This window comes from Erpetoichthys calabaricus, chromosome 18 (genome assembly GCF_900747795.2).
Source record: "Erpetoichthys calabaricus chromosome 18, fErpCal1.3, whole genome shotgun sequence".
Classification (NCBI taxonomy): Eukaryota; Metazoa; Chordata; class Cladistia; order Polypteriformes; family Polypteridae; genus Erpetoichthys; species Erpetoichthys calabaricus.
This window is the reverse complement of record NC_041411.2, coordinates 12,476,107-12,503,776: the sequence shown is the minus strand read 5'-3', so window position 1 is coordinate 12,503,776 and position 27,670 is coordinate 12,476,107. Positions and strand designations below refer to the sequence as shown.

At 35.1% G+C, this 27,670-nt stretch overlaps 1 protein-coding gene across 1 annotated transcript in view; it reads right to left on the bottom strand.

Annotated features, from left to right (window-relative positions):
• Positions 1-27,611, bottom strand: part of LOC114668612 (M-phase phosphoprotein 9) — a 28,752-nt gene extending 1,141 nt beyond the window's left edge. Inside the window, exons 1-23 of the mRNA XM_051921103.1 lie at positions 27,504-27,611; positions 21,703-22,001; positions 20,842-20,989; positions 19,821-19,910; positions 19,166-19,656; positions 18,798-18,903; positions 17,809-17,896; positions 17,489-17,592; positions 17,137-17,265; positions 15,599-16,098; positions 15,227-15,385; positions 11,388-11,475; positions 11,091-11,306; positions 10,580-10,627; positions 10,417-10,481; positions 9,966-10,061; positions 9,718-9,867; positions 9,440-9,609; positions 7,111-7,257; positions 4,052-4,151; positions 2,356-2,453; positions 1,044-1,291; positions 291-359 (exon numbers count right to left, since the gene is read on the bottom strand). Of these exons, the coding sequence (XP_051777063.1) occupies positions 291-359; positions 1,044-1,291; positions 2,356-2,453; positions 4,052-4,151; positions 7,111-7,257; positions 9,440-9,609; positions 9,718-9,867; positions 9,966-10,061; positions 10,417-10,481; positions 10,580-10,627; positions 11,091-11,306; positions 11,388-11,475; positions 15,227-15,385; positions 15,599-16,098; positions 17,137-17,265; positions 17,489-17,592; positions 17,809-17,896; positions 18,798-18,903; positions 19,166-19,656; positions 19,821-19,910; positions 20,842-20,989; positions 21,703-21,965 (3,573 nt within the window). The 5' untranslated portion in view covers positions 21,966-22,001; positions 27,504-27,611. The remainder of the gene's footprint in view (positions 1-290; positions 360-1,043; positions 1,292-2,355; positions 2,454-4,051; positions 4,152-7,110; positions 7,258-9,439; positions 9,610-9,717; positions 9,868-9,965; positions 10,062-10,416; positions 10,482-10,579; positions 10,628-11,090; positions 11,307-11,387; positions 11,476-15,226; positions 15,386-15,598; positions 16,099-17,136; positions 17,266-17,488; positions 17,593-17,808; positions 17,897-18,797; positions 18,904-19,165; positions 19,657-19,820; positions 19,911-20,841; positions 20,990-21,702; positions 22,002-27,503) is intronic.
• Positions 27,612-27,670: the final 59 nt, after the last annotated feature.

Here is a 27,670-nt window from a genome sequence, read left to right as displayed (position 1 = left end):
TTGTTTTTTATTTCGCCTTATACAATTTCTTGTATTAGGAATTTGTAAGTTTTAGCATACCCCTTTAGCGAAGGGTCAGCCATTGTACAGCACCCCTGGCACAATTGTAGGTTAAGGGCCTTGTTGAAGGGCCCAGCAGAGTAGGATCTCTTTTGGCAGTAAAAGGGAATCGAACCGCCAACCTGCTGGATACCGGCACAGATCCTTAGCCTCAGAGCCACCAGATCCAAAAGTATCAAAGGCCCTTGATTTAAAAAATAATTGTAGAAGACACATTTAAGTATACTTACCCGATCCAATCGTGCCTGCAAGGTGAGTCGTCCTCCAGATCCTGGCATACGACTTAATGCTGCTTCAATCTGTTTGAAATAAATGCAGTTGTTTAAAAAATTTACAAATATTATTTATCAGAGGTCAAGGGCACAGTTCTAGTACATATTCCTTCAAGTCTGTTTCCTTGATACACAAAATAAGCCACCCTAAACTGTTTAACTGCAATATGCCTTTATTATAAAAAAGCACTGTCAATTAGGCTTGAGCCAGTCATCCGGTTTGCCTTTGGATGTTTCTATTTCATCTACTTTCTGAAAGCATTATCCAGTAAAAGGCTGTAGGAAGCAGAATGCTTTCCCAGACACATGCAAGAACAAAAATAGTATAGGTCCACAGTTGGAACCACTTTTAATGACTGCTGAAGAGTTTTCATTACTAGACTATTTCTACTGTATACTTTACTCTTTTTTCAAACCAATTTCTTTCTTTACAGAATCACAAGAGCCTATCTAAGTACAATAGGGCACTGGACAGGAAGCAGCACTAAGAGTATGACTTCATTTCAGTTCACTAACCTACTTGTCTATGGAATTTAAGAAAACTAGTGTATGCAGAGATAAGTTTAAAAAGCACATTTCACACACTGTCAGGATAGAATATGTTCAGTAAAGATGGTATTCAGCAATTCTGGAGAAAGAAAAGGTTCAATACCACAAAAAACCTACTTATAGTAAAGAAATCAGACTGTAAACATCACAGTTGCTAATTACCTGTTGTTTCTCTCGGGTAAGCTCATCAAAACATCGTTCTGTTTCTGTTAGTGAATCCATTCTTGATTTGCAACTCAAGTCTGTGTCATAAGGTGGAATTAACACAGGAATAGAGTTTTTGGTTTGAATCCCATTGCGCCTATTTTCCCATGTTGGACGACCAATGACCATTCCTTGCTTTACTGCTTTTAAGGCCATTTCTGTACGGCTGTCAAGGTGTGCTCCCAAATTACTTGTATGACATTTTACTATGAAATAAGATAATATTGATAAATTAATAAAGATTTCACAGTTATCAAAAATACAATTACTTCTACTAGCTTGTAATTTAAAGAAATGGTCTAGGATAATTAAAGAAAACATTAATATTTTTTAATAGAATGAACAAACCAGTTTATCAGTTAATTCATTGCAATACCAAACTACTGGTATTTTTTTTTCTTCATAAAATACAAATTACTGCTCTCCCTTGGATCAGTAAAGGCAGCATACCAAGTGCATAAGCACACCAGTAAACTACATTTTTCAAATTGCAATAGTATGTAATATTGATCACAGAACTGTACAGTATAACAGATTGCTGAAAATAATCAATTACTTGCAATGTCCTTTTTGAATCAGTCGGTCTTATTAAGCATTCAAGAAAACTAAAAATAAAGATCACTTCACAGAAACACAATACTAAAACTTGTACAACATTTGCAATCCAATACAGCATTCAAGTTTAGCAAATTAATCAAGAAAAAAAATACAGGGAAATTAAATATTCAGGAGAAAACTTTACGAACCATCACTGGTGGAAAATACACTAATAAAATGCTTTATAATACAAGTTAGAGTAAAATTCAAATAGTCTGGCAGTTGGTAGTTAGTGCAAAATATAAAAAAAAAATCTTGACTGTAAAGTTTTAATTTCTCCTTGAGGACAAATAAAAGTAAACCTATCTATTTGTGTGAGACTTGACTGAAACACATTTCATTTCGAACAGAGACTTTTATTTACAGTCCTCCATACAGGACACCTGAGAACAGCTTGGTGGGTGGTTTGTCCTTTCAATTTTTACAAAAAGAATGTGTTTTCAATAGAATGTTTTGTCTCTGAAATAAACACTGAAATAAAGATACCCTTTCTGGGTTACTCGCCATATTTATTCATGGTGGATTTTAAAATATGACATTTCAGACAATATCTTTAATGTTCTTTTTCAAACCTCTTTTGATAATTTTAGCACACATGTCATGTGCAAAACGAGCCAACAAAAATTAGAAATGCTGAGCTAAATTAAAGAAAAACCAAGTGTTATAAACATACATTCTGGTTCTTCTAGTGGAATGAACTGAAGCCTTTTCCTGGGACTGTAGCTTTGAGTGGGTGAAGAAGATTCCCTCTCATCTGATCGCATGTCAGATCTGTAAAATCAAACATACATAGTAGGCCAAAAATTGGACTCAATTTAAAATTGTATATATTTTTAAAAATTTAAATCTGAAAGGCTTCTTAAATGGAGGATTTCAAATTCAACCATTAGTACGTTATACCTCTATAAAAACATTAAGGTATAAACTGTTTAGCACATCTGTTAGAAAAAACACCACACCACCATTTATTAAAGACAGTAACAGACTTGATATGATTACATTTCTAATAATAGACTGAAATTAAATTACACAAGAGAAATATTTTATTTATCATGTTATTTCCCTTTAAGAACATTGTTGTTCTTATCAGAAATGGTTACGAAGTTTCAAGGAACACCAAACGCATAGTTTGGGTTTTTGTTTAATACAAAGACATTTAGTTTACTGATGAATCATTTGAAACCAATACCTAAGTAGTTCACATGAATCACTGAGTCATTTTTCTAATCCATAAGAATCAATTATTGTGAATCACTTACTCACCAATGGCCCATGTACAACGCTGTGTATAGAATTCACACTAAAACATGGCGTACAGACAAAACTGTCAAAATGAGCATGCACAATAAAATCTAGATCTATAAAGATGTGGCCAATGAACTAAGGAATATAACGGCTGTACCATGTGATACTGACCATAAATGAAATTAACTAGTTAAAAAATAAATGGTGTTATTTACATTCTGCTAATTACATTCAAACGAAGTTGTAATACTGTCCAATTTGGCTTGATTATTTGGTGGGTAAGGGTCAGGGTCATCATATCACATCTCTTCAGGTACGGGCAAGCCACGGTTGTGTGCCACATTATGCGGCACGCTACATGCTTGCACAATGTGACACAATTTCTACGGACTATAGAGCAGCACATTGATAAAGTGGAAATACTTTCTATTTACATAAGCACATTCATTCTCTGAAGGTGCTTTTATAGTGTAGCGTCGGCACTGAGTGCCACAACGGATAGATTCTACTTTATATAGATTCCAGTTTATATGGCTCTTTGAGGTGATTCTCTTATCTTTAAAAGGCCTGCTTGCCTTTTACCACACTAGTTGGAAAACACAGCTGTGACTGTGTGGAGTTGCAGTTTCTATTAACGCCAAAGCGGATATGGTAGTTGGAATATTTTGGTCTTGCTGTAAAACCATTATATTGTGACAGAATTATTACAATCAAGTTAATTAAATTTGTAAACGATATCCAATTAATTTCGGTGTATTTGATAAATCCTGTGCCATGGATGCAAATATGAAAAAGAAGGGAAACAACACAGAAACAGTAGTACCGCTTTAATGCTGGGTGCCACCAGTTTGCAAAACCAAGCAGAAAAGTGAATACGCAAGGTGTGAGACTGCCGTGAAAATGTGCATGGTTTTACACAAAGGTTAGTTTTTAATACATCTCGAAGTGTGTGTGTAAATGGGCATACACAACATTATTGAGACCCAGAGTATTTTATTCTTAAGTCATTTCAGGTTCCCAACTGAAACAGATATTACGCAGTATATGTTATCATATAACTTTTCATCAGGATCATTTCAATCTTTCATATGCAAATCATTTATGCTGAGTTAAAGTTTTCTTACCTTCCACAAAGGTGGTTGAAACCAGGTGAAAAATTTTCGGTTGGACATCTTTTTGGACTGGACTTGGCAGATATCGGTGAGATCATTGTTTCTCTTTTAGCTATTAAAAACAAATTAAAGGAACTTTTACTAAGTACTGTACAGTTTGTATTAACAAATAATTTGTATTCATATAAAACCAACCTCATCTATGTTTCTAATCATCATAAATACCACAGGGGTAGGTCAGGCATCCTAAATAGAAAAGGGGATGGTTCCTTACCCAGACGGGAGGCTCCGAGCAAGCAAACAGAACATGTTCCCCCAGAACATGAGATGGCAGCAGCCCTCCTTATCAACACCCCTTTGGGAACTAGCAGGGAATGCTGCGAGATGTAGTCCAGCAAAACAGCCTTGCTGGGGACAAAGGTTGCAGCAAGGAGGCGCTTTAGGGAGATGCGCTCCCTAATAAATGGGACTTCCGTATGACCCGGAAGTACTTCCATCAGGCAGTAGCCTTGGCACATGAAATACTCCTGGGTCCTTAATAAAAGGGACCAAACTCCCTTATCCAAGCAAGTTGGAGCTGGGAGGACGCGAAGCAACACTTGACTGGAGGAGGGAAGTGCAGCGGTGAGAGAAATTGTGAGGAGAGGTATTGTGGAGAGAATGGAGAGAATTTAAAAATGATTTACTAAATGAAAAATCAACAAAAAAAGTAAAGAAAAAACTCTCCCTGTCCCCTGCCTGTCGTGGCCAAAAGTTTTTAGAATGACACAAATATTAATTTTCACAAAGTTTGCTGCCTCCGTTTTTATGATGGTAATTTGCATATACTCCAGAATATTATGAAGAGTGATCAGATGAATTGCAATTAATTGCAAAATCCCTCTTTATCATGAAAATGAACTTAAATTTAAAAAAAAACATTTCCACTGCTGTTGTGAAGGCTTCAGGGCACCCAAGAAAGTCCAGCAAGCGCCAGTTGATTCAACTACAGGCTCAGAGCACCACCAGTGCAGAGCTTGCTCAGGAATGGCAGCACGCACAGTGAGACGAAGACTTTTAGAGGATGGCCTGGTGTAAAGATGGGCAGAAAAGAAGCCACTTCTGTCCAAGAAAAACATCAGGGACAGACTGATATTCTGCAAAAGGTACAGAGATTGGACTGCTGAGGACTGAGGTAAATTTTCTCTGATGAATCTCCTTAGACGTGAGGGGACACTGGTGCACTTTTTGTAAAATTCGCCTTAATCCTGCACTTTTTTTACGCTCGTTTTATTTTCTTTATTCTACGTATAGTTCGTGTGAATTGTATGGATTTGGATTAATTTTTACGGACTTTATGGACTTTACCTTGAGTGGGAACAACTAAATCTATGGATCATGGGATGAGACCTATGAACATTTCTTTGTACCTTGGCGATCTAGGAGCCTGGGATGATCTGTCTCCTTGATTATAGTTGCTATGCTGGTCTGCTCTCAATTCATCTTATTGTGCTTTATGACTGAGAACTGATCTGATGTTCATAACCTCCTGGCTTGTGGCTCTGGGGTGATCATGCCTGTAATACCTAGCGTTACTTGTTTGTGGCTGTATGTTGGAACCTACAAATCCTGCTACCTCCTCCTGCTATGCTTTCTGCTGCTGCATTGCTATCGCCGCTCATCTGTGCCATATGCACCCCACCCATCTCACCGGCTCTGCTGTGCTGTGCTGCTTCTTCACTGCTATCAGATAAGTATTGCTCAGTATCATGCTAAAATACTCTTGTGACAAATTCATATTAAACAGTTTGTCCAGAGCAAATGGTCTGACTGGAATATCCTAAAAGACACCTGTATTTTGCGGCGCCCGAAATATGTACATCGCAGGTCAGGTCACCGCCACTGCCAGGCTACAAATGAAAAGATCACCGGCAGCATTTGCTCAGGAAAACGCCGTCCTACTCATGGCACTGGAAATAGAAGGTGTTTTCACTCATTTTCTGGAAATATATTTCCATAACATCATTTTTGTTTTAAAGAACTATAATCACAAGTTGTTATGATTTTCAGGGATACCTTTCTCTCCAAGGTTGTTAAACCATACTGTATTTATTGTAAAAATCTGGGTTATTTTAAAAATTGAGTCAAACTATATTTTATTTATATATTTCTACTGGAACCAATGCCATACTAGTGGTCAGATGTTATGAGCTAAATGTTTAACTGAAGAGGTGAATGCAATATTTTAAGAGTACAAATCAATGTAGTGATACAGAGTTAAAATGCTATTTGCAATGCTACCAGATTGTTTACTAAGTTCTGTACTGTTAAATGTTTTCCATAACTAAGTTGGGTGATTGATAATGACACATATGACAAAGCATGTAAAGAGGAAGAAAAGGTAAATTGCCATACCACAGCAGCTCATACAAAAGTCAGCTGACAGTTATGTAGTTAATTTCAAAATTCCACTGTCCAATAACTAGCTGAGCAAAGTCAGAAAACCTAATCGGTAGTCCAGATTAATGAGAAAAATGCCATGGATGGTTTATGATGTACTTAATCATTTATCAAGGAAATATAAAGTAAGTGCTATTTATTTTTTAATTATATTTTGCATGCTGCTGACCGGTTTTAATATGAAAATAAAGATTGTAGAAGAATGAGTTGGTGGATGAGTTGCACTTTTAGAGATCAATTTCCTTTTTTGTTGTAAATGTTACTTTAACTTCTTGTTTATGGTGTACTTATAATGTGGTTTACATGATTTGAGTGGTTATACTGTGTGTACAGCTTTCTTCTAGCTCTGTGGAATTACTGCATGTATAAGCAAGCAGTGTTTGTGTGGGTGAAATACATTAGTGTACTTTCTAATATCAATATTATAGCAAAAAAAATTTAAATATAAAGATAAATAAAACAATTACAATAATGACTTCCTAATATCCATGAACTAAGAACTCGACACATCTTCCTCCTGCATAACGTCAGGTCCACTTCAAACCATATTGGGTCCAGGAGACATATATCATAAATATAGTGCAAGCCTAAGAATAAACTGTCTATATGCACCAAATGATAATAATACTAACTTGGAGTTGAACAAGGTGTTGATTTTCTGTTTGAAGGGGGAAGAGACGAAGATCTATGCCCATCTGGAGACAAATTTCTCTGAGTGTTTGTCACAGTATTTTTCTCGACGTTGTCTCTGTCATTGAAACTAATAGTTTGTCTCCCACCTGTAAATGCACAAAAGGAAAAGATTAATTACACCAGAATAAAAATATCTATAGTATAATGTAAAGAACATTTATTAACATTTAAATCTTTCAGTATCGGTGTTATACCTAGGATTATATATTAAGAGACAAACAATATATTAAAAACATATATTATGCAGACACACAAAATACACATGCCTACTAATTATACAAGTACACGCATGAATAACAGAAAGTCCAGTTTTAAATAACAGTCAAAGACAATGTTGGTACAGTACACTTAAACAGAAAACAAGCACAGGTACAGTTAGCTTAGGTATACTTTAGAATGCTTACTACCTTTTTACAACAGTACACTCCACATCAGTATCAAATAACACACTGACCAATCACATGATCAAATAGATAAGTTTACATATGTTAGTTGGTCACCTCTGCTGCCTAACAACAAAATGAAAGAGTTCTTGCCACCATATGACTTTGTAGTACAAATGCCATGTGTGGGAGGTTGCAGAACATCAATTACAGTCTGCTCCAAACCCTTAACGTATCACTTGGAGATCCAGTGATACAATTCATTATTGAACATGCTCATAGAGCACCATATCACTCAGTGGTCTTAAACTCCATTCCTGGAGGGCCACAGTGGCTGCAAGTTTTCATTCTAACCCTTTTCTTAATTAGTGACCTATCTTTGCTGCTAATTAACTTCTTTTGAATTCATTTTAATTTGACTTGCTCTTGATGATTCAGACCCCTTAATTGTTTCTTTTTCCTTATTTAGCAGCCAAACAATAATGAGACGCAAAATGAGCCAAAACAGGACCAGCAAACTGTGTCCATCACATAATATCTGAAAATGAAAAAAGAGGAAGGTCTCAGCAATGTTGATCTGCTCAGGTCCTCAAAACATTTGAACAGTGCTCTTACAAAAGAGAAAATCAACAATTGCAGAAATGTATGCCATTTTACAACGAGAGCAGCAACAAGCAATGGAATTAAAGAACAGGTTTAATTAACAACAAGAATCAGTGCCTAATTAAGTAACTGCTTGGAGTGAAGTTGGTTGGAGTCTGAAGTCCTGAATTAGTTGGCCTTCTGTTAGTTGACTCATTTCAAATTTCATTTCTGTTTGGGTGCCACTTAAGTAAAGAAATTAAGCAATTCAGAGAAACGATGAAGAAATTCAGGGGAACATATCTTAAAAAAAAAACAAGTCCATTAAAATGAAAGGAAAAGGAGTTAATTAGTAGCAAAAACTGGTCACCAATTAAAGAAAACGGATAGAATGAAAACCTGCAGCCACTGTGGCCCTCCAGGACTGGACTTTGAGACCACTGATCTAACTCCATGTCATGCTACTTAATTACAGTATCTTCTCAAACAAGAGGATATTTGCTCAATAATAATTTCTGGTCTTCAGAAACTTTCTAAGTAACTCTGTGTCAAACAATGGTCTAAAGCAGGGATGTCTAACTCTAGGCCTGAAGGGCCGCAGTGGCTGCAGGTTTTCATTCTAACCCTTTTCCTAATCAGTGATCAGTTCTGCTCATTAAGGAAAAAATAACAACTAAGGGGCCTGAGTCAAGTTAATTAAAAGCAAGGCAAAAGAAGTTAATTAGCAGCAAAAACTGGTCACTAATTAAGACGATGGATAGAATGAAAACCTGTAGCCACTGCGGCCCCCTAGGACCGGAGTTCGACACCCCTGGTCTAAAGCAAACATAATTTATCTGCCCAGAAAGGGGCAACAGGTGATGGCTAAAAAAAAGTTACAAAGAAACACAAAAAACAAACTTGCACTTATAAGATAAAGCACCAAGCTATTATTTCCAGTTTTACTACAAACTAGCCAAAGCTACCAACTTTTAGACTGCAACCCCTGCTAAGTTTAGTTTCGCTATCAGCAAAGTGTGACATATAACAAACTTTGTCAAATGAAATATCTTCTATTAAATTATGCAGACTATTATTTTTAGTATCCGTAGAGAATTTGTACAATTAAAAAATAATACTGAAAAGTAATGATTAACCTTTCTTTTATGGGAAAAAAAAAGATTGCTTTAAATATGAACTCTTAAACTCTAAAGCTCTTGTTCAATTCATAATTAGCAACTTTTTTTTGTTATAACTTAGTAGAAACACAATGTGTTTTAACTGTTGAACCAATTTCAAAATGGAACAAGATTTGTCATCATACTTGAATCTCTTGTGTCTAATTTCCAAAGAGCACGACCCTCTGTTGCTTTGGTTTTGTCAAGTTCAATGAGAGCTTTCATCATAGGAGCAACAGCGCTTTCAGTATTGCATGTCTCCTTCACTGAAACATCTTCCTTCTGTGGACAGTCCTTCTCTGGGGGAGAATAGCTCCTTTCAGGTAGAAATAAATCTGCATTTAGTCTTATTTAAACATAATTTTAAACATCTATTTATGTTTTTCTAAACATAAAGTAGTTCTATTTACACATTTTTCTTTACCTAGGATCATTTTCTAAAGTGGATTTTCCCACGGGTTGGCCAGTGAAAATAGAATAATTAGCTGCTGGACTCAAGCATTTTCTTTTGGCAACATCAGTTTCAATTGGTGGTTTGCCCGGAGTAGGATAGGTTTCAGGATAGTGGAATAACCTTAAATACATGAAATGAAAATTAGTTAGTTCTAGTAACATACATGAATGAAAGGTGCTATATATCAATATTCTTTTCATTTGGTAAATAAAACTTACCCAACTCCCAAAGACTGTGAATGACCTGCGTGACGAAATCGAAGTGTGTTTTCATGCTGAAGCTGTTTGATCTGAGCTTCCATTTTTGAAATAATTCTATAGCAAATTAAGGATTCAGTTACTGAATTGCAGCTTCAGCAGTCTAGGTTTGACTACAGGTTACATAGTTTTTGTATTCTTTAAAGTGGCCTCAGGGAGCAATATTTTAGAAGTAAAAGTGCTTTTTATGTGTAATCCAACACATTAGGAAAAGCCTTTTTATTGTTTGAGAATCTTATACGGCTAGGGAAAAACATTTATAATTATCTTTATTAATTTTATCATGTTTAATCGTTAAGGCATGATTTGACCACAAATGTAAACAGTAACTATTTTTAGAACATAAAAAGCATCTTTTACGAAAAAAAATTACCAAAAAACACTTATAAGAAATATTATTTACACACATTACCTCCTTAAATCAGAAATGTCTGTATTTGCATCAAACAGTTTGTTCTCAGTTGTAACTAATGTATCCTAATAAAACAAAAAATAATCATGAAATTCATATCTTCATGTTTTAAGAATTAAAATATTCACTGTTCATTTTGTTCTTCAATTACTTTATGCCATACCTTAACCCGTTCATGTTCCTTTCCAAGAGATTCATATTCTGACAAGATCTGAAAAGAACAATAAAGATAACCACATTCAAAGAACAGTTCTCAATTGTCTTTCCACTACTGCTCTCACCAACCTAAAATGTTTATGCTGAACAAAACTGTGCTACTTTATCCAGTTTCATTTATTTCTCACAGTTACCTACTTTCCTCTTACAACACTGATAAATGGAACCCAATAGCAACTGGTTGCCTAAATACTTCCTTTCTGGGCTTTAGCCTCACAAGTATCATAGAACTTTTTCTAATACCTTCATGAAACCATTCTCCAGATGATGCTTAATACTTTTAACTGTCTTCCAGGGCAACCATAGCTACTAAACTTTATTGCTTAAACAAGAAACTTAAAGCTCCCAATCATTTAGCTGAAAACAAAGTTCACTTCCCAACTAGCAGACTTTTATACTTTAGCTTTACTGATACAAGAAAAAGCTATTACTTGTACATTAATTTTATTCATACTTACATCCTGCAACATTTTGTGCTCTTTTTTCATTCTAGCCTCTTTATCATCTGATAGTTTGTAAACATTCTGGAAGTTTTCCTCCTGTGCCTTAAGTCTTGACTTCAGTCGGGAAATAATATTATCTTTATCATTGTTACTGTTTTTCATTTCATCAAGACGCTGCTGAAGCACTGTAGCTGTGGTGCTGGCGGTATCATAGCGATCTGGCCAATCTGCCTAGAAAAAGAAATTACATTTAATTTACATTAACTAACTACCCTAAGAATAATATGTAATAACCAAAGTTTTGTAACTTACCAGCTGCTGTTTTAATAGATTATTATTATCTTCTAGGTCTTTTATACGACTGCTTGCCTCAGTAAGGGCTCTTTCCAGATGGTTGCACCTGCCAAAATTAAAGCCAGACTTCTCCAAGTTATATAGAAAATTACAGTTTCTCAGTGTCACTCAAACACAAGTAATGTTTACTCAAAGAATCTATTCCACAGTGCTATAACCAATATAGCATATACCCCCAAATACTGTAGCTACATACGATTTTAATTTTAACGACTGTTTATCCCAATAATCATAAATTCTTTATGTATATTCAAAATAGGTACGTCTTTTCTTAACCAGGAAATAGTGCCATGGATTAAAGGAAAAGGTTATATTTAATCAGGGACATAAGTTTTTCTTAAAGAAAATGCTACAATAATAAATGTTTAAACCAATCCTTGAACTTTATTTACTGCCATATGTAACCAGTATGTGTACTAGTAAAATGGAACACTTACTATTCTTCAAAGCAGAAACGGTGCATTAAACTGACAACACAGAAAAACACAATACACCATTTACCAGTACAGTACAGTACAATACACTAAGTATATAAACGAGTAAAAAAAATTTGAATACACCAGTAGAGACCTATAAAGAATGACAGCAGTGTAGATTTAGTCTGAGGTTAAGGTGAAATATGCATGTGGATAAATAATATTTAAAGAATATTAAAGAATCTGGTTTACAGAAAGCTCCTTTAAGTGAGTCACTGAACAGTCCTAATGTGTTTTAGAAATATGTGCTGGGCAGAAACTTAGTGTTAATTATGTGAACAGTGAATGTGAGCTCTATGTACAGTTAAGTCCATAAGTGACACAATTTTCAGAATTTTGGCTCTGTATGCCACCACAATGGATTTGACACAAAGCAACCATTATGCAATTGAAGCATAGACTTTCAACCTTAATTCAAAGGGTTTAACAAAAAATATCTTACGGGCTGTTTTGGAAAACAACAGATATTTTTTTATACATGGTGCACCTATTTTCAGGGGCTCAAAAGTATTTGGACAAACTAACGTAACCATAAATATAATGATCCTTTTTAAAATTAGGTTGAGAATCATTTCCAGTCAATGACTGCCTGATGTCTGAACCCATGGCCATCTCCAATGGCTGCGTTTTCAGCTTAATGATGCTTTGTCAGGCCTTTAGTGCAGCTGTGTTCACGTGCTTCTTGTTCGTTGGACTTTCTGTCATCAGTTTTGTCTTCAGCAAGTGAACTGCATGTCCAGCTGGGTTGAGGTCAGTTGACTGACTTGGCCATTGAAGAATATTCCACTGTTTTGTGCAGAAAAACGGTAAGTTCTGGCTGCACTGTTAAGCATTGTCCTATCAGTTTTGCAGCATTTGGCTGAATTTGAGCAAACAGTATAGCCCTATAAACTTCAGAATTCATCCTGCTTCTTCTGCTAGCAGTCATATTATCAATAAACATCAGTGACTGACTACCATTCACAACCATGCATTGCCTCCACCATGTTTCACAGATGATGTGGTATTCATTGGGTCATGAGTTGTTTCTTCTCTTCTCCATACTCTTCTCAATCCAGCATTCTGGTATATATTGACCTTAGTTTCCTTTGTCCAAAGAAAATTGTCCCAGAACTGGACTGGCTTTTAAAAAGGTTTTCTGGCAAAGTCTAATCTGACCTTCCTATGTTTGAGGTTGACCAGTGGTTTGCACCTTGTGGTAAACCCTCTGTCTTTGCTTTCATGAAGTCTCCTCTTGACTGTATGCTATGGCAATGATAGCCAAACCAAGAATACTCTCTGGGAGGTAGACCTAAATGTTGTGTCACCAAAGACAGAATTCTGCAATCATCCAGCACAGTTGTCTCCTGTGGCTTTCTAGACCTTATGGTGTTGCTGAGCTCACCAGTGCATTCGTTCTTTGTTGGAGTGTACCAAACAGTTAATTTGACCACTCCTGGTGTTTCTGCTATCTCTCTAAATGGTTTGTTTTGTTTTCTCAGCCTAATGATGCACTGTTTTAACTTGCATAGACAGCTCTTTGGACCTCATGTTGAGAGTTCACAGTGACAGCCTCCAAATGCAAATTCCATACTTGGAATCAATTCCAGACCTTTCGCCTGCTTAATAATTAATAAAACAATAAGGGAACTGCTCCCACCTGACTATGGAACAGCTTCTCAATCAAATGTCCGTATACTTTTGAGCCCCTGGAGATGGAGAGGGGGCTGTCGTTCCTAAGCAGCTCATACGATATTTTTGGTAAATCTAAACCCCTTAAAATAAAGCTGAAAGTCTACACTTCAAATCCATTGTGGTGGCATACACAGCCAAAATTATGAAAATTGTGCCACTGTCCAAATACTTATGGACCTGACTGTATAGACCACAGGTGTCAAACTCCAGGCCTGGAGGGCCGCAGTGGCTGCAGTTTTCATAACAAGTGACCAGTTTTCACTGCTAATTAACTTCTTTTCTTTAGCCCTGTTTTAAGGATTCAGTCCCCTGAATTGATTCTTTTCTTCATTAAATGACAGCTAAACAGAAATTAGACGTGAAACAAGCCAACAGATTATCAATTAAACTGGGGATGCAAACTCCAACCAATTTCACTCCAACCAGTTTCTTAATGAGATGCTGATTCTTGTTATTAATTGAACCCTTCATTTAATTCCATGGCTTGTTGCTGCTCTTGTTCTGCCACAGCAGACACTTCCAAAACTGTTCATTGTCTGTTTTACTGAGACCTTCACCCTTCTTTATTTTTAGCTATTGTGTGATGGGCACAGGGGAGCTGGTCATGTGGCTGCTTGTTTTGTGTCTCATTATTGTTTTGATGCTAATTTAGGACAAAGAAACAACTAAGGGGTCTGAGTCACATCAATTAAAACAAAGGCATAAGAAGTTAATTAGCAGCAAAAACTGATCACTAATTAAGGAGATGGTTAGAAGGAAAACCTGTACCCACTGCGGCACTCCAGGACCGGAGTTCGACACCCCTGGTATAGACTATCAAAGAATTACAAAGTAAACCATAACACATTTTAATAATATATTAAATAATATTTATGATCCTTACACAAAATATCCCTATAATCTTAAGGGAAGACAAACTTGGAATGGAAGATATGGGAGTAGCCTTTCACCTCAGGAAAACTATGAAACAGAAGGCAAAAACCATTCTTGTTTTCCATCCATCCATTATCCAACCCGCTATATCCTAACTACGGGGTTACGGGGGTCTGCTGGAGCCAATCCCAGCCAACACAGGGCGCAAGGCAGGAAACAAACCCTGGGCAGGGCGCCAGCCCACCACAGGGCACACATACACCCACACACCAAGCACACACTAGGGACAATTTAGGATTGCCAATACACCTAACCTGCATGTCTTTGAACTGTGGGAGGAAACTGGAGCACCCGGAGGAAACCCACGCAGACACAGGGAGAACATGCAAACTCCATGCAGGGAGGACCCAGGAAGCGAACCCAGATCTCCTAACTGCAAGGCAGCAGCGCTACCCACTGCGCCGCCCCATTCTTGTTTTGTTCAGGAAAAGAATATTTAAAAGTAACTCTAACCAACAAAAAGGTATTAATTTGCACAATGAAAGTAGTAGAATTACCTAGTGCCAATTATTTTTAAATTACATAAACCAAGTAGTCATAAGGGATGTTTTACCTTATTATGTGAACATGTGAAATATATAAACCACCAAAAATATTTTCACCTTATTGTGGATAAAATTTTTTTTTAAAAATGCAAAAAATAATTACAAAAAAAAAAACATAAAATGCTACCGGTAAAAGAATAAAAAAAATGCATACTATTTGAAAAATTACCTTTCTAGCAGATTTTGATTCGTAATTTCAGCTACATTTGAGTTTGCAGTTCTGCTGACAGCTGCAAGCTGCTGTTTTAGACCACTGATTTCGGATTCATAGTAAGCCCGAAGATCTGCAATATGGCGGGAATGCTTCTCTCTCAGGTTCTGCCTAACTCTGAAAAGATTGATATATTGTGCTATAAATACAATGTTTAGTGAGACAGTGGCTTTCTTTGAAAAGTTACTTTTTTAACAATGAAAACATTTTTGGATAATTTAAAAAAAAAAAAAAAAAAATCTGTGACACTGCTTGCACACTGCACCAAAATTACTTTCTTTTAAGTTAACATTACTGTGGGGTTAAACAAAAAAAAAAAAAAAAACCTACAACGATAAAACCACAGGATCGTCCACTGAAGACATCGACACAGTTTGTTCTTGTGAACATTCAGCTCCACTGGTATGACGGGACCGAATTGTCTGCCCTCTAGGTAAGGGTGTTGGTAATGAACAGCTTCCCTCCTCTTCTGTTTGAGATAAACTGTCACTCTGAATGCTGCCACAGAAAGCTGGATATTTTGCATTTGTGCATGATGAATTTTGAGAGGTAGTATGAAGGTTCCATGTTTTGCTTTTTAAAGCATTTGTTTGTAATGAATGTTTCTGGAAGCTATTTAACTGGGTAACTGGTAAATTATTTGCATTGACATCATAGGCATTATGGCTTTTAGGAATGTCTTCTCCAATGATGCCTGGTTTAACTGAAAAATTTACATTTGTGGAAGACCTCAGTTCTTCATGAAAAGGAGAACCAAAACTGGAATGTGTGCAAAATGCAAGGTTTTCTTCAGATGGCTTCATGTGAAGTGTGGGATCCAAAGTCAAAACCTTTCAAAGCAAAGAATTTAGTATTAGGATTTATTTTTCATAATGATGTCACATTTAGTAGTTAAATTTTTACTATTTAAGATCTACCTACTTCATCTAATGAAATAAAACAAAATATGTTGTTTTAAATACTATCATGGGTGGTGGTTGATTTGATTTTAGTTTTGTTAAGTTTGACTTGATTGTATGAAATGTTATGTGCTTTTAATAAATTCAATAAAATAAATAAATAAATAAATAATTACATTAGACACAAGCGAAAGATGAAATAGTGCCTTACTGTCACAAGGCTAGTAAAACATGCTTTCCTAAAGTTGTATGAAAATGTAACAAACTGTATAATTAAAATTACTTTGCAGTAAAATGTAATACTCATTGTAAAATCCTCTTTGGAATGACAAAGTTGTAGATACCTTCAACCCACTTTCCCTTAAAGGAACATGTTTAACCATCCTTTCACTATACAAAAAGGAAAAAAAAAACTGACTTTGTTAAAATGCTAAAAATGAATAAAACTACTGAAGCCCTTAACTTTGTAATGGTATATTTTCTAATTACAGTCTTTTTGGATTATTGCTATTGCTAGAGGCTTGCTGATCTACAAGTTATGTCTCCCGACTTTGAAATCAAGCCTAATAGTGAATGAGGGATATATATGAACTTTACCAATGACAATCAGGAAATATAAAAATAAAAGTTTGTTAGCGCTTTGAGTACTGAGAAAAGCGCTATATAAATTATTATTATTCAAGTGGCTACAATTGCACTCTGTGACAGACTGCTGTGTCTAACTTATAATTGAAGAACTGGTTCAGAAAATAAATGGATATGTCACGCCATTTTTGTGATTACTTTTAACTTTGCTAAATATGTACACATTACATGTATAAAACGAGAAGGTTATTATATAAAATTTAATGTGATATTCAATAAGTTCACAACATTTAGAAATTGTGACAGTTTGTTTAAAATGAAAAATGATTAGGCACAATGTATAAAAAAAATTAAACCTCTAACGTATTTAACAATATGCGGTACCTGAGGAGCAGATTGCCTTGAGTTTGACCGAGATGATACAGACTCCCAATCATTAAGATTGGCATTCTTCTGTTTCAGCTCATAAATTTCTTTAAGTGAAGCAGGTAACCTTTTACCATCAGGCAGGATCTGAAAATTAAGTGTAAAACTCAAAAATCTTTGGGCTTAAAAGTCTGTAAGGAAAATTGCTTATTTTTATTTCTGAAGACTACATAATAATTAGAACTCCCTGCCTTAGGCAGTTTAAGTGCATACAGGTCCCCTAAATTTAAAATTTATAGTTCTATCTTCAACTATCAAAATCATTTGAATGATGTCATCTTAATAAAATAATATAAAAAAAATAGCTTACCATGTTTATTGATTGATCCTTTAAGGCAAAATAAGCCCCAGAAACTAAATTCTCTGGCAATAGGTGAAACATTTCATTTTCTTCTATCCTCCAATATGTTAGACCTTAATCGAAATGTAAAATTCTAATTAATATTTTATTCAAATCATCTGATAAATCTTAGGCAATTAAAGGTTACAGCAGTTAATGAAAATGCAGGTGCTTCTATTTGAATAAATCACTACATTTTAATCTGAATAGTACCCATAATCTTTTCAGACCATCTTTTTACCATCCATGATTTTTACAAAGTTGAACTAGAAACACATGCCTTGCTTTACCTGAAACATCAGACACCACAGAACTAGGACTGTCACTTTGCTTTCGTAGATAAGATTGGGATGACTGTCCACAAGGCCTGGGGTGAAGCTGCAATGATGTCAAGGAAATATGACTTAATAAGTATCCAATCACTAGATTCAATAGCTGAACACAGCCATTACAGAACTACTTAACAATGCTTTCACTGAATTGCAAACACAGACCCCAATGCTAAAGTTAATTAACACCTATTTGGGGTCCTAACTAGGCCTGCAGTAGTACAACAAAACCTAACTATATACAAGAAAACTACAAAAGTTTTCTTCCATCTCAAAATCATTTAAATTTTTAATGTGACTTTAAAATAAATATCGTAAGATTTGGCTCTGGTTAAAATAAGCATAATGTCAAATAAGAGCCAAAATTCTTATGTGCAAGTTGCGTAAATCATTTATACATTACACTCAGATACAGGCATAATATTCAATACGAAGTATCAGGACAGGAAGTGAAACATATTGTTTGTAATCATAAATGTATATTCTCTAAATGTATTTCAGTTTTATTGTTTAAAAAAAAAAGTATCCCATTTGATCAATTAAAATGTTGTATTTTTAAAAGTGTACTGAACAAATTCATTTTTCCTCTACAAATTTCAGCATTCTTTTTACACGATGCAGTGTATGTGGTATACTATTCTAAATACAATTATGCAGTGTGATGTAATGGAAGTGACAGAATATGTATTGTCTAATTCATTACCATATTATAAATGTATAATAAAACCAACCATATTCAACTTCATTTAAACATGAAATAACATCATGCACTACAATTTCAAAACCAATGCATTTCATTCCTCATAGTTTAAAGAACACACAACAAAAAACTAAGATAGATATGATGGTAACCTAAAATGTTAACATTATTTTCCCCTTGATTCTTTATTGGTAGCTTCTAAATATATGTTCTTGCCAATATATTACACTTTTTAAGTCCAAACACTCACATGATCAGGTGTTACAGCATGCTTCTCCTGACTATCTTCCTTTCCAGGTGTATTAGATTTTGTCTTTTTCATCTTTAGTTTCTGGGCCCAAGATGTTAACTGTTCACTGAAATAAATATTTCAAATTATTTTCTGTTAACAGTCACATTGCAAAAAACAATAATTAAACAGCTTGGTTATAGAACTATTTGTGTAGAATTTTTAAAATTTTAAAAAGATATAAGCCCACATGTAGAGATTAAACATTATGGTATAACATATGTATTATTATCAAACTTATTTTAGCACTTGTCAAAATAAGTCAGCAATAATCAATACTTCCTTTTATGCAACACTTCAGGAACTACCAAAGGCCAATATTATCTTACCTATTGATTTTTCTTTGATCACTTGATGCATTCGAGTTTGTACGCATAGTGTCTGGAAATAAAACATTTCTTGTTTCTTTTTCCAATTCATTCAATGGTTCAAGAGCATTCTCTTCACAAGTATTATTTCTCAAGTGATTAAATGAATGCTCTGCATCTTTTCCCATCAATATATTCTCTTTAATACTGGAGTCTCCACATTTGGTAAAACTTTGTTCAGAGGCAGATAGTGTCCCATAGCCACTGCTCAGCAAAACACTACCAGTAGAGTCTTCCACATTATCTGTAAACATGTGGTGTCTATCTGCTTCACCGTGGTTGGATGTAACAGACGTCTGTTTGTGCAGTAAAAAAGGTCCTGGATGGCACCCATTATGAACAGCAGTTAGAGCAGAATTATCAGATGTGTTTTCAAGTGGCACATCAGTATTGTGATGTACAGACTGCTTCTTCTGTAACTGAACTAAAGCTTTAATTTCATCCTGTATGAGCTAAATTCAAATAAAAACATGTACAAAAAATTACATTTTAGTTGCAAACAAAAGTATTTCTACAACATTTGTAACAGAAAATAGTATTTAAAATATATTACTTTTCCCAACATGTACAGTTAATGCATTGTACATTATAAAAGACTGACAAAAAATAAACTTACCTGAATTTGGCACTGGTATTGTTCTTGCTGTGCTAAAATTTGATCCTGAAACTGCTTCTCAACCAACTGAAATAGCTGTAACCATCTGGTCTGCTCAAAATACAAAAATGAAAAATATGGCATCTATGTAAACTGGGTGGGTTGGGGTGGCATGAAAGGAATTAAGATATACAGCATTAGCTGGTTATTTGTTTAAAGTAAATATTAATAACCTACTGCATCCTGATATCTTTTAATATTATAAGCAACTTTTACACACAGATTCACTGTTATTTTGAATTTTAAGAATTGTCTCAGAATTCACAGTTGCACAATTTTTAGTTTAAGTTCAAAAAGCCAGGGTTTAGAACAATATAGAAAAGACTCAGAATACATGGCGACTCTACTAACAGAATTATGCCCACTATTCCAGTCCAAGTTGTTTGCACTGACCTTAGCATGTAAACTCCCACTGCCATAAAACAACATTTAAAGTGTCTGGTACAAATGATAAGCTTATCAATGCCCAAAACTTCTCAAGAGTAATGACTCATACAGAGGCTTACACATGAATATCTACAAAAGATATATAGAGCAGGGGTTTTCATGTTCAGTACTAGGTACTATTGTGGTTGTAGGTTTTTATTCCAATTGGTTTCACAAAACAATAGGCCAGTCTTATAAATTTATAGCTGATCGCATTTTTTTTTTGCACAATGTGTGTGTCTTTTGTTAGTACTGCATTTTTGTCAACTTCTGAGGACGAATTTCTTTCTAATATATACAATATGTACTACTGTATGTACACAGGACAATAAACCTGATCTGGAAAAATGTGTGAAGGAAAGGTAAATTTAAATTATTTTTTATTTTAAACAACCAGAAGTCATAAAACTATGTTAATCAAATACAAACAAGTAGTGATTTAGTCTAAACCAAAATACCTTTATGCATTCATACACGCCCAGAGAAAAGTCCACTGGAGAAAATATTAAAGCTAATATAAGCCAGGCAATATAAATTTAATACATGTTAAAATTACCTCACAATTTCTCAATACTTCTGCGTCAGAATCCCCAGTACGCTGGATTTCATTAACAAGGGAAGCCAGTGTTTCAGTTGAAGTAGGATTAATTGAAGGCAGATTTCTCCCTGAGCTAAAAGAATCTTCTAGACAACCATCTAAATATCTGAAAAAAAAACATGCAAAATAAACCTAGGACCTCTAATAATACACTAATGACTATTTCGAAATTCATTCTGTTACACTGAAGTACACAAAGAACAGGCTAATGAATTATTATTATTATTATTATTTCACAACAATGAACTCAAATTGATTATCACGGACACAGTATCTGTTATAAAACAACATTTTCCAATAATGAGAGGTTCCAGTTTGAATTGTAACATTAGTAATGCTATCACCTCACTTTGTTTACTCTCTTTCTCCTTAATCTTTACTAAGATCAGCCACAGCAATCTCTAAAAACACCAGGCATCACAATTACAATAACTTGCTGGCTGATTAAAACAGTGTTATCTGAAAGGCATATGATAAAGTAGGCTTTTCACACATTGAGAGTCAGAATTTTTAAATTAACTACTGCAAAGTATTCAAACAAAACTGCTAAAATTTCAGATATCTAAAATTAGCAAGAGAGAGAATTACAGAGAATTACTTGATAACAACTCATTTTATTTTATAAAAGCACAAGTACCAAGATTGAGAAGAACACACATATAAAACTGACAAAGTTACCCAAATGCATACTTTCAGAAGTGTAAGTAAACAGTAAATTTACATTTGGTGTGGAAGAAAAGAGGAGTAACAAAGGAGTGATCTGACCAAAGGTAATGAATATTTTTTCTACAAATTCTTTATTTTTCAATACCAGCATACCTGCTTTTAGAGGGACTGTAGCAAATGGATGTCTCGTGGTCTTTACTCTTTAAGGAATCAGGGGTGTCCCCCAGGTACTCTTTCGCCGTATTTGTGAACTCAGCGTTAATTTCCTCAATATCCGTTTCCTGTTGATCAGAATGGCTTCCCTCTGATATGCCCACAGATATTTCACTTTCTTTCGTGCCACTTGACTCAGCATTTTCATTGTTTAAGACAGCTGAACTGGACACTTCTTCTGAGAGGCTGTCACCAGTTGACATGCTTATGTTCCCTTGTTGTTACTGTACACTGGATGCCTAATAAAATTAAAAAAAGAAGCAATACAACTTTACCATCTCATATAAACTCGTTACTGCAAAATGAGCCAAAAAAAGGAAATTCCTATCTTCTGTGATCTTTTATGTTTGTGATACATTAAAAATTTATACTGTGATATTGCAAAGTAATCTGTAAAGGTTTGTATTAGAATTTCAAAATAAAGCATGACTATTTAAGTGATTATATTTATCCATAGGTTTTATTTGTTATTTAAATGTTTTTTAACACATCTACAGAAATAAACTATGATAAACTTGCGCCACCACCATCTACTCAAAGCACTGTGATGTTCCAACAGTGATGGATTAAAAGCCAGAAGTCTGCATGACCATCATCATCAAGTGCTTCCGTGAGAACCCCAATTACAAAGAGGACTATTTCATTTATGTTAGGTAGAATACCCAGAGGGGACTGGGCGGTCTCGTGGCCTGGAACCCCTGCAGATTTTATTTTTGTCTCCAGCCGTCTGGAGTTTTTTTTTTTGTTTTGTTTTTTCTGTCCCCCCTGGCCATCGTACCTTACTCTTTTTTTTATGTTAACTAATGTTGTCTTTTATTTTTCTTTTCTTCATTATGTAAAGCACTTTGAGCTACTTTTTGTATGAAAATGTGCTATATAAATAAATGTCGTTGTAATAAATGAAGTGGTAGCTGATAACGCTTACACAGCCAGAACAGATGAACAGAGAACATACAGAGTGTATTGTTCACCACACAGGTTTGTGGAAGAGCATCAACCCCATGAAAGGAAAAGTTTGAAGAACACAAGTATAACTATTGGCTTTAATGTGTCAGAACTACTCAATTCCAGCCTCTTTGCTGGTGTTTAATTCATGATACTATAGCACCCATCCCCGAATTTGTTTTGGAAGCCACTGGTATTTGACAATAACACGCACAAGTTATTATGCTATGTGTGCGATTCCTGCAAATAACAGTAATATTTATTTTTTTTTTATAAATGTCATTATGGATTGTTGATGTCTTGGGTTTAACACTGGAAAGAATTATCTGAATAACATTTAACACTTTGGAAAAACTAAACTGATTAATTCTGTCAACTAAAGGACAAACAATCTGTTTCTTGAAGATAAACCATAGTGAATACTGATACACTGTGTCCTCTAATTTTTAGAAGAAAAACAGCTCACACAGTCTTAGACACGTTCCAATCCTTGAGTTCTCCGTCATTAACTATTTTCATCTTTTCAGAAACAAAGTGTGCTACAACAGTAACATAAGCTTCATTGCCATTAATATTTCTACCAGTACAACGATTGGTAAGAGGTTTCTCATTTCCTTTTACAGTTCTGGCATGACCATGACCATTTCCTAAAAAGTAATCTTTAAAACTACATGAATGACATAAGCTTTGTGGCAATACCCTAATTGCAGATAAAGAATGTGCAGAACAACGAGGAAAATTCAGATACTGACACACAGCTTCACTTGTACATAATTAATTAAAAACTGTGTACCTTTTTACAAATATAAAATATTGCAGTGTTAGATGCTGAGAGAAAAACTAATTGCTTCAAATCAAATAGTGTTTTCCTTTAATTTTTTTCATTATTTGACAAGTATTTGACTTTTTTGGATAACACAATATCATAAATAAGAAAAATATTGTACTTTTTTCATTACCTAATTTGCCCATTCTCCGCCCAAATTTCTTCCATGCAGCAATCCATAAATGGTGTAGTATTTGGAACGTATTGGTAAAAATATAATTAAAAGCTTCATAACACTATTATGTTATGTTTGGCAAAAATAAAACCCTGTATTCTAACCACAGACCACCATTCAAGTTCTCACAGTCAGGCAGGGAAATACAAATTAATAAATGTTGCACCATTTTCTATATTACGCTAGAGTATCTGTATGTAAGTGAAACCTTCTCACAACTGGGATCATTTAGCACAACTATGTTAGTAAAGTAAATCTGTAAGTAAATAGCAGCAGAAAAAGATATTTCACATTTAGAAAATGCACAAGATCTGATCATAATTTCTGCACTGTTTCAGTTAGGTTAAGATCAGTACAAAATATCAATTAGCAGGAGCAAGTTAGTACAATACCCCAAACGTTATAATAAAGATGGATCAATATGTATAAAAAATGTAAAGACAGATTCATTTCTGCTGTTACTAAATCTGCAGAGGCATATACTGTATGCTAGATCAACAAATTAATGTTGGATTACCAATTAGTTTTTGTGTGCAATGTTTATTCTAATTGATTTTATAGTACTCACTGTAATATCGGTTTTGCTTTAGGTGAAATTAATTTAGGAAAACTTAGCTGTAAATTGTTTGTAATTTTTTTTTTCTAACCACGTATTCTATGAGGACAACCAGCACCAAAACTAAAGTGACAGATGGTTTGCCTCATTTATAACGCCTGACTTCCAAAACAATGAAAATCAAAAGCAGTGCATCAAGGCCCACAAAGAAGAAACCAGTGAACGGTAATACAATATCAGGGCATTAGAAGCCGTCTTATTTAGATTCTCCTGTGTCACTGTTTCTCAATTAATGCACACAATAATGAAATGACATATTAATTTCAACAATAGTCTTCATTTATCTTATCTTTTTTTACCTTTCTTATAAACTACAGTATATCCCAACTACATTTACATAAACAGTAACACAAAATTGTATTAACTCAGTATCATTAAACACAAATCACCCTGTTACTGCAGAAACAAAGAATACTTGAATATCTTTTGGTGGAAAAAAATAAATAAAATAACCTGAAATTAGCAATAGAGTCAGCAACAGTTAAAACTGAAAAAAAACCAAAATGAACATTGTCTGCTTTTTTGAATGGCCTTCTGCATTAAAAGTACAAAATAAAACATTGAAAACTTTTTATTATTTATTACCCAAACAGCCCACTATAGTGCTACGCGCCCCCCCCCCCCCAAAAAATATGTTCAATATTGCTAATGACCTACAATGCCTGCTAACTCATATTCCTAGAATATGTTTAGATGAATCTTAATACATGCTAGAGTAAGCAAAACTAAAAAAAAAATACCAATTTCAACTAATGACGAGTGTGCACACACTGTTCACTTTAAAGCTACATTCAAACAATCCCTGGGACTTTTAATCCTTATACTCAAATGCAGACTGAACAGTTAAATTTTACTATCATACTGCATAGATCTTCTTATATTTAATAATATAAATTGCAACTTTATTGACACATGTTCCTGCCTAATATTCTTTACAGTGTACACCTGAGAACATCTGTACCATTTTTTGAGCAAGCTTATTACTGGTAATTCCTTGCCAAAGTAGAGACTGACTGTAATAGTACTTACTTTAAAACTATAAAAATTAAAGATTTTGGATTATCCACTATCTTGTGTTAATCAAATTTTAACTGCATTCATATAACGAAAGAGGCATTTTTTGATAAAGTTCAATTTTTGAATGATGTGACCAATAATGCACTCCTTAAAAAATATTAATGAATGCTCCAACCATCATCTCAGGTTACCCAAACGAACTGCCAAAACATCACATCTGTTACCATCCAAGAGTTCACATACCAGTCTCAAATGAGTGAAAAAAGTGCCTCTAATCAACAGTAATATACATGCATGAGTAATATTGCATTTTATTAAAAAAAGTAATTTAAAGCATATTTGTGAGTGACACTACACAAGCACAGAATTATAAATGAAATAAACTACCAATACAGAAATGCAATCAAAGGTAAGGTTTTTAACACCATAGCAAGAGCATAAAATGGTGCATGGACCAGAGACATAAACAGTAAACGGTTCTAAGTAGAAGAAGTTGGATGTGGCAGAGAAGAAAATATTGAGATGGATGTGTGGAGTTACAAAAAAGGCCAGAATAAGAAATGAGACAATCAAAGGTACAAGCAAAGTGGGAGAAATATCTTAAGATAGTTCAGGAAAGTAGGTTGAAGTGCTATGGACATGCGATGAGGGGAGACCACGAATATATTGGCTAAAGAGTGATGGCAATGGAAGTACAGGGGAAGAGAAGGCAATGGAGGGCAAAGTGGAGGAGGATGGATAAAGGAAGGAAGGAAAAGGGCCTGACTGGTGAGGCCATTCAGCACTGGAAATGGATGATCAAAAACATGAACTCCACATAGAAATGGGAAAAGAGGAATTAGGAAGAAGATTAACGTTCTCTCACCATCTACTAATGATTCAGCCTGGGCAAAAGAGTGAAGGAATAGAAGTACTGGGGAAGAGAAAGCAAAATGAGGAAGGCCAAAGCCAAGGTTGATAAAGAAGTAAAAGAAGATTTTAAGAAAAAGTGTCTGACTGAAGAAGGAGGTGCAGGACCGGGCTGTGTGGAGGAGGTTGATCAAGCACATCAACTTCACAAATTAGTTGGAAAAGATGATAAGGTGGAATAGGACAAATACTATCAAAAGAAAGCTAGTGTTTCAGTTTGCAATAGTCAGAGTCTCTGCTTTAGCAGTTTGTGCTTTCTCAAAAGCCTGTTTCACAGGAGGTGAAGCAGTACTGCAATGGTAGGCAAGTCCGATAAATGATGTGTCATTTGACTGAAGAAGATACTGTAACTCGTCATGCACATATGAAGGAAAACAATAGCTGGCTACCCAAGTATCATATTGGATTTGTTAACCTCATAACTGACATCAGTGCTTTAACCTTAACTTTTAAATAAAGAATAGCTGTCGGAAATACTTTGCTTGTGATTTTATGGCTTTACTGACTTCAGAGTTCCCAAGGATAAGATTAACAACAGTTTAGTATTCCCTTCATTTTCCGACTCAATTATCCAGTTCACTCTCGTCGGGCATGACAGGAGCCAACCCTGGACGGTACGCCGATCCACTGCAGGGCACAGACAATCATTCTGTGCCAATGTAGTGCTGCCAATTTACAGATTCATGTGCTTTTTAGAGATCCACGAAAAGCTCCCTACAGAACTCCAACACCCCACCCCCAACGGACATACACCGGAGCCGAGAAACCAACATCCTAAAATTAAAAAAGAAAAACGGAATCTAACCCAATAAACACCAGCTGTTTATCAATCCCATTTACGTTTCGTGACAATGAGTTAAATGTAACGGAAATAGTTCAAATAATTCCCTGGCGAAGTAGTTTCCAGAATGCAGTATACTGCCGTGAGATGCGAAGCTTTTACTGCAGTATTTGAACGATGACAGCATCCTCTCGTTTTTTAGAATTTGTCCAAAACTTTATGGAATATATCAGTATCCTTTTTTTGTACAAAGGTGTCCTAATATATTTTTCCAGCTGCAGCCAAACAACCACTAAACACTAAAATTCTGTAATTAAAAATTCGCGGCGCAGGATAACAACCTTCCAAGCCTCGCGGTTAAACGTTTAGAAACGCGGCCTGCTCAAAACAGAATTTTCTTTATTTCGTTTTTATACTCTGTTTATAATTTTTTTTTTATGTTCTTGAAAAATCCCATGCGAAAGCCACTCACCTTTCCATTTGTCCCATATTTGTATTTACACAGCGAGCCCACAAGACGCTGCTCTTACAGTTTACCGTTTGACCATTAATCGGCGGTTGGGGCGGGAAGGGAACGCCCCCTCGGCTATCAGCATTGGCGGGCTCGATTCGAAAGCGAACACGCTCATTGGCTGAGAC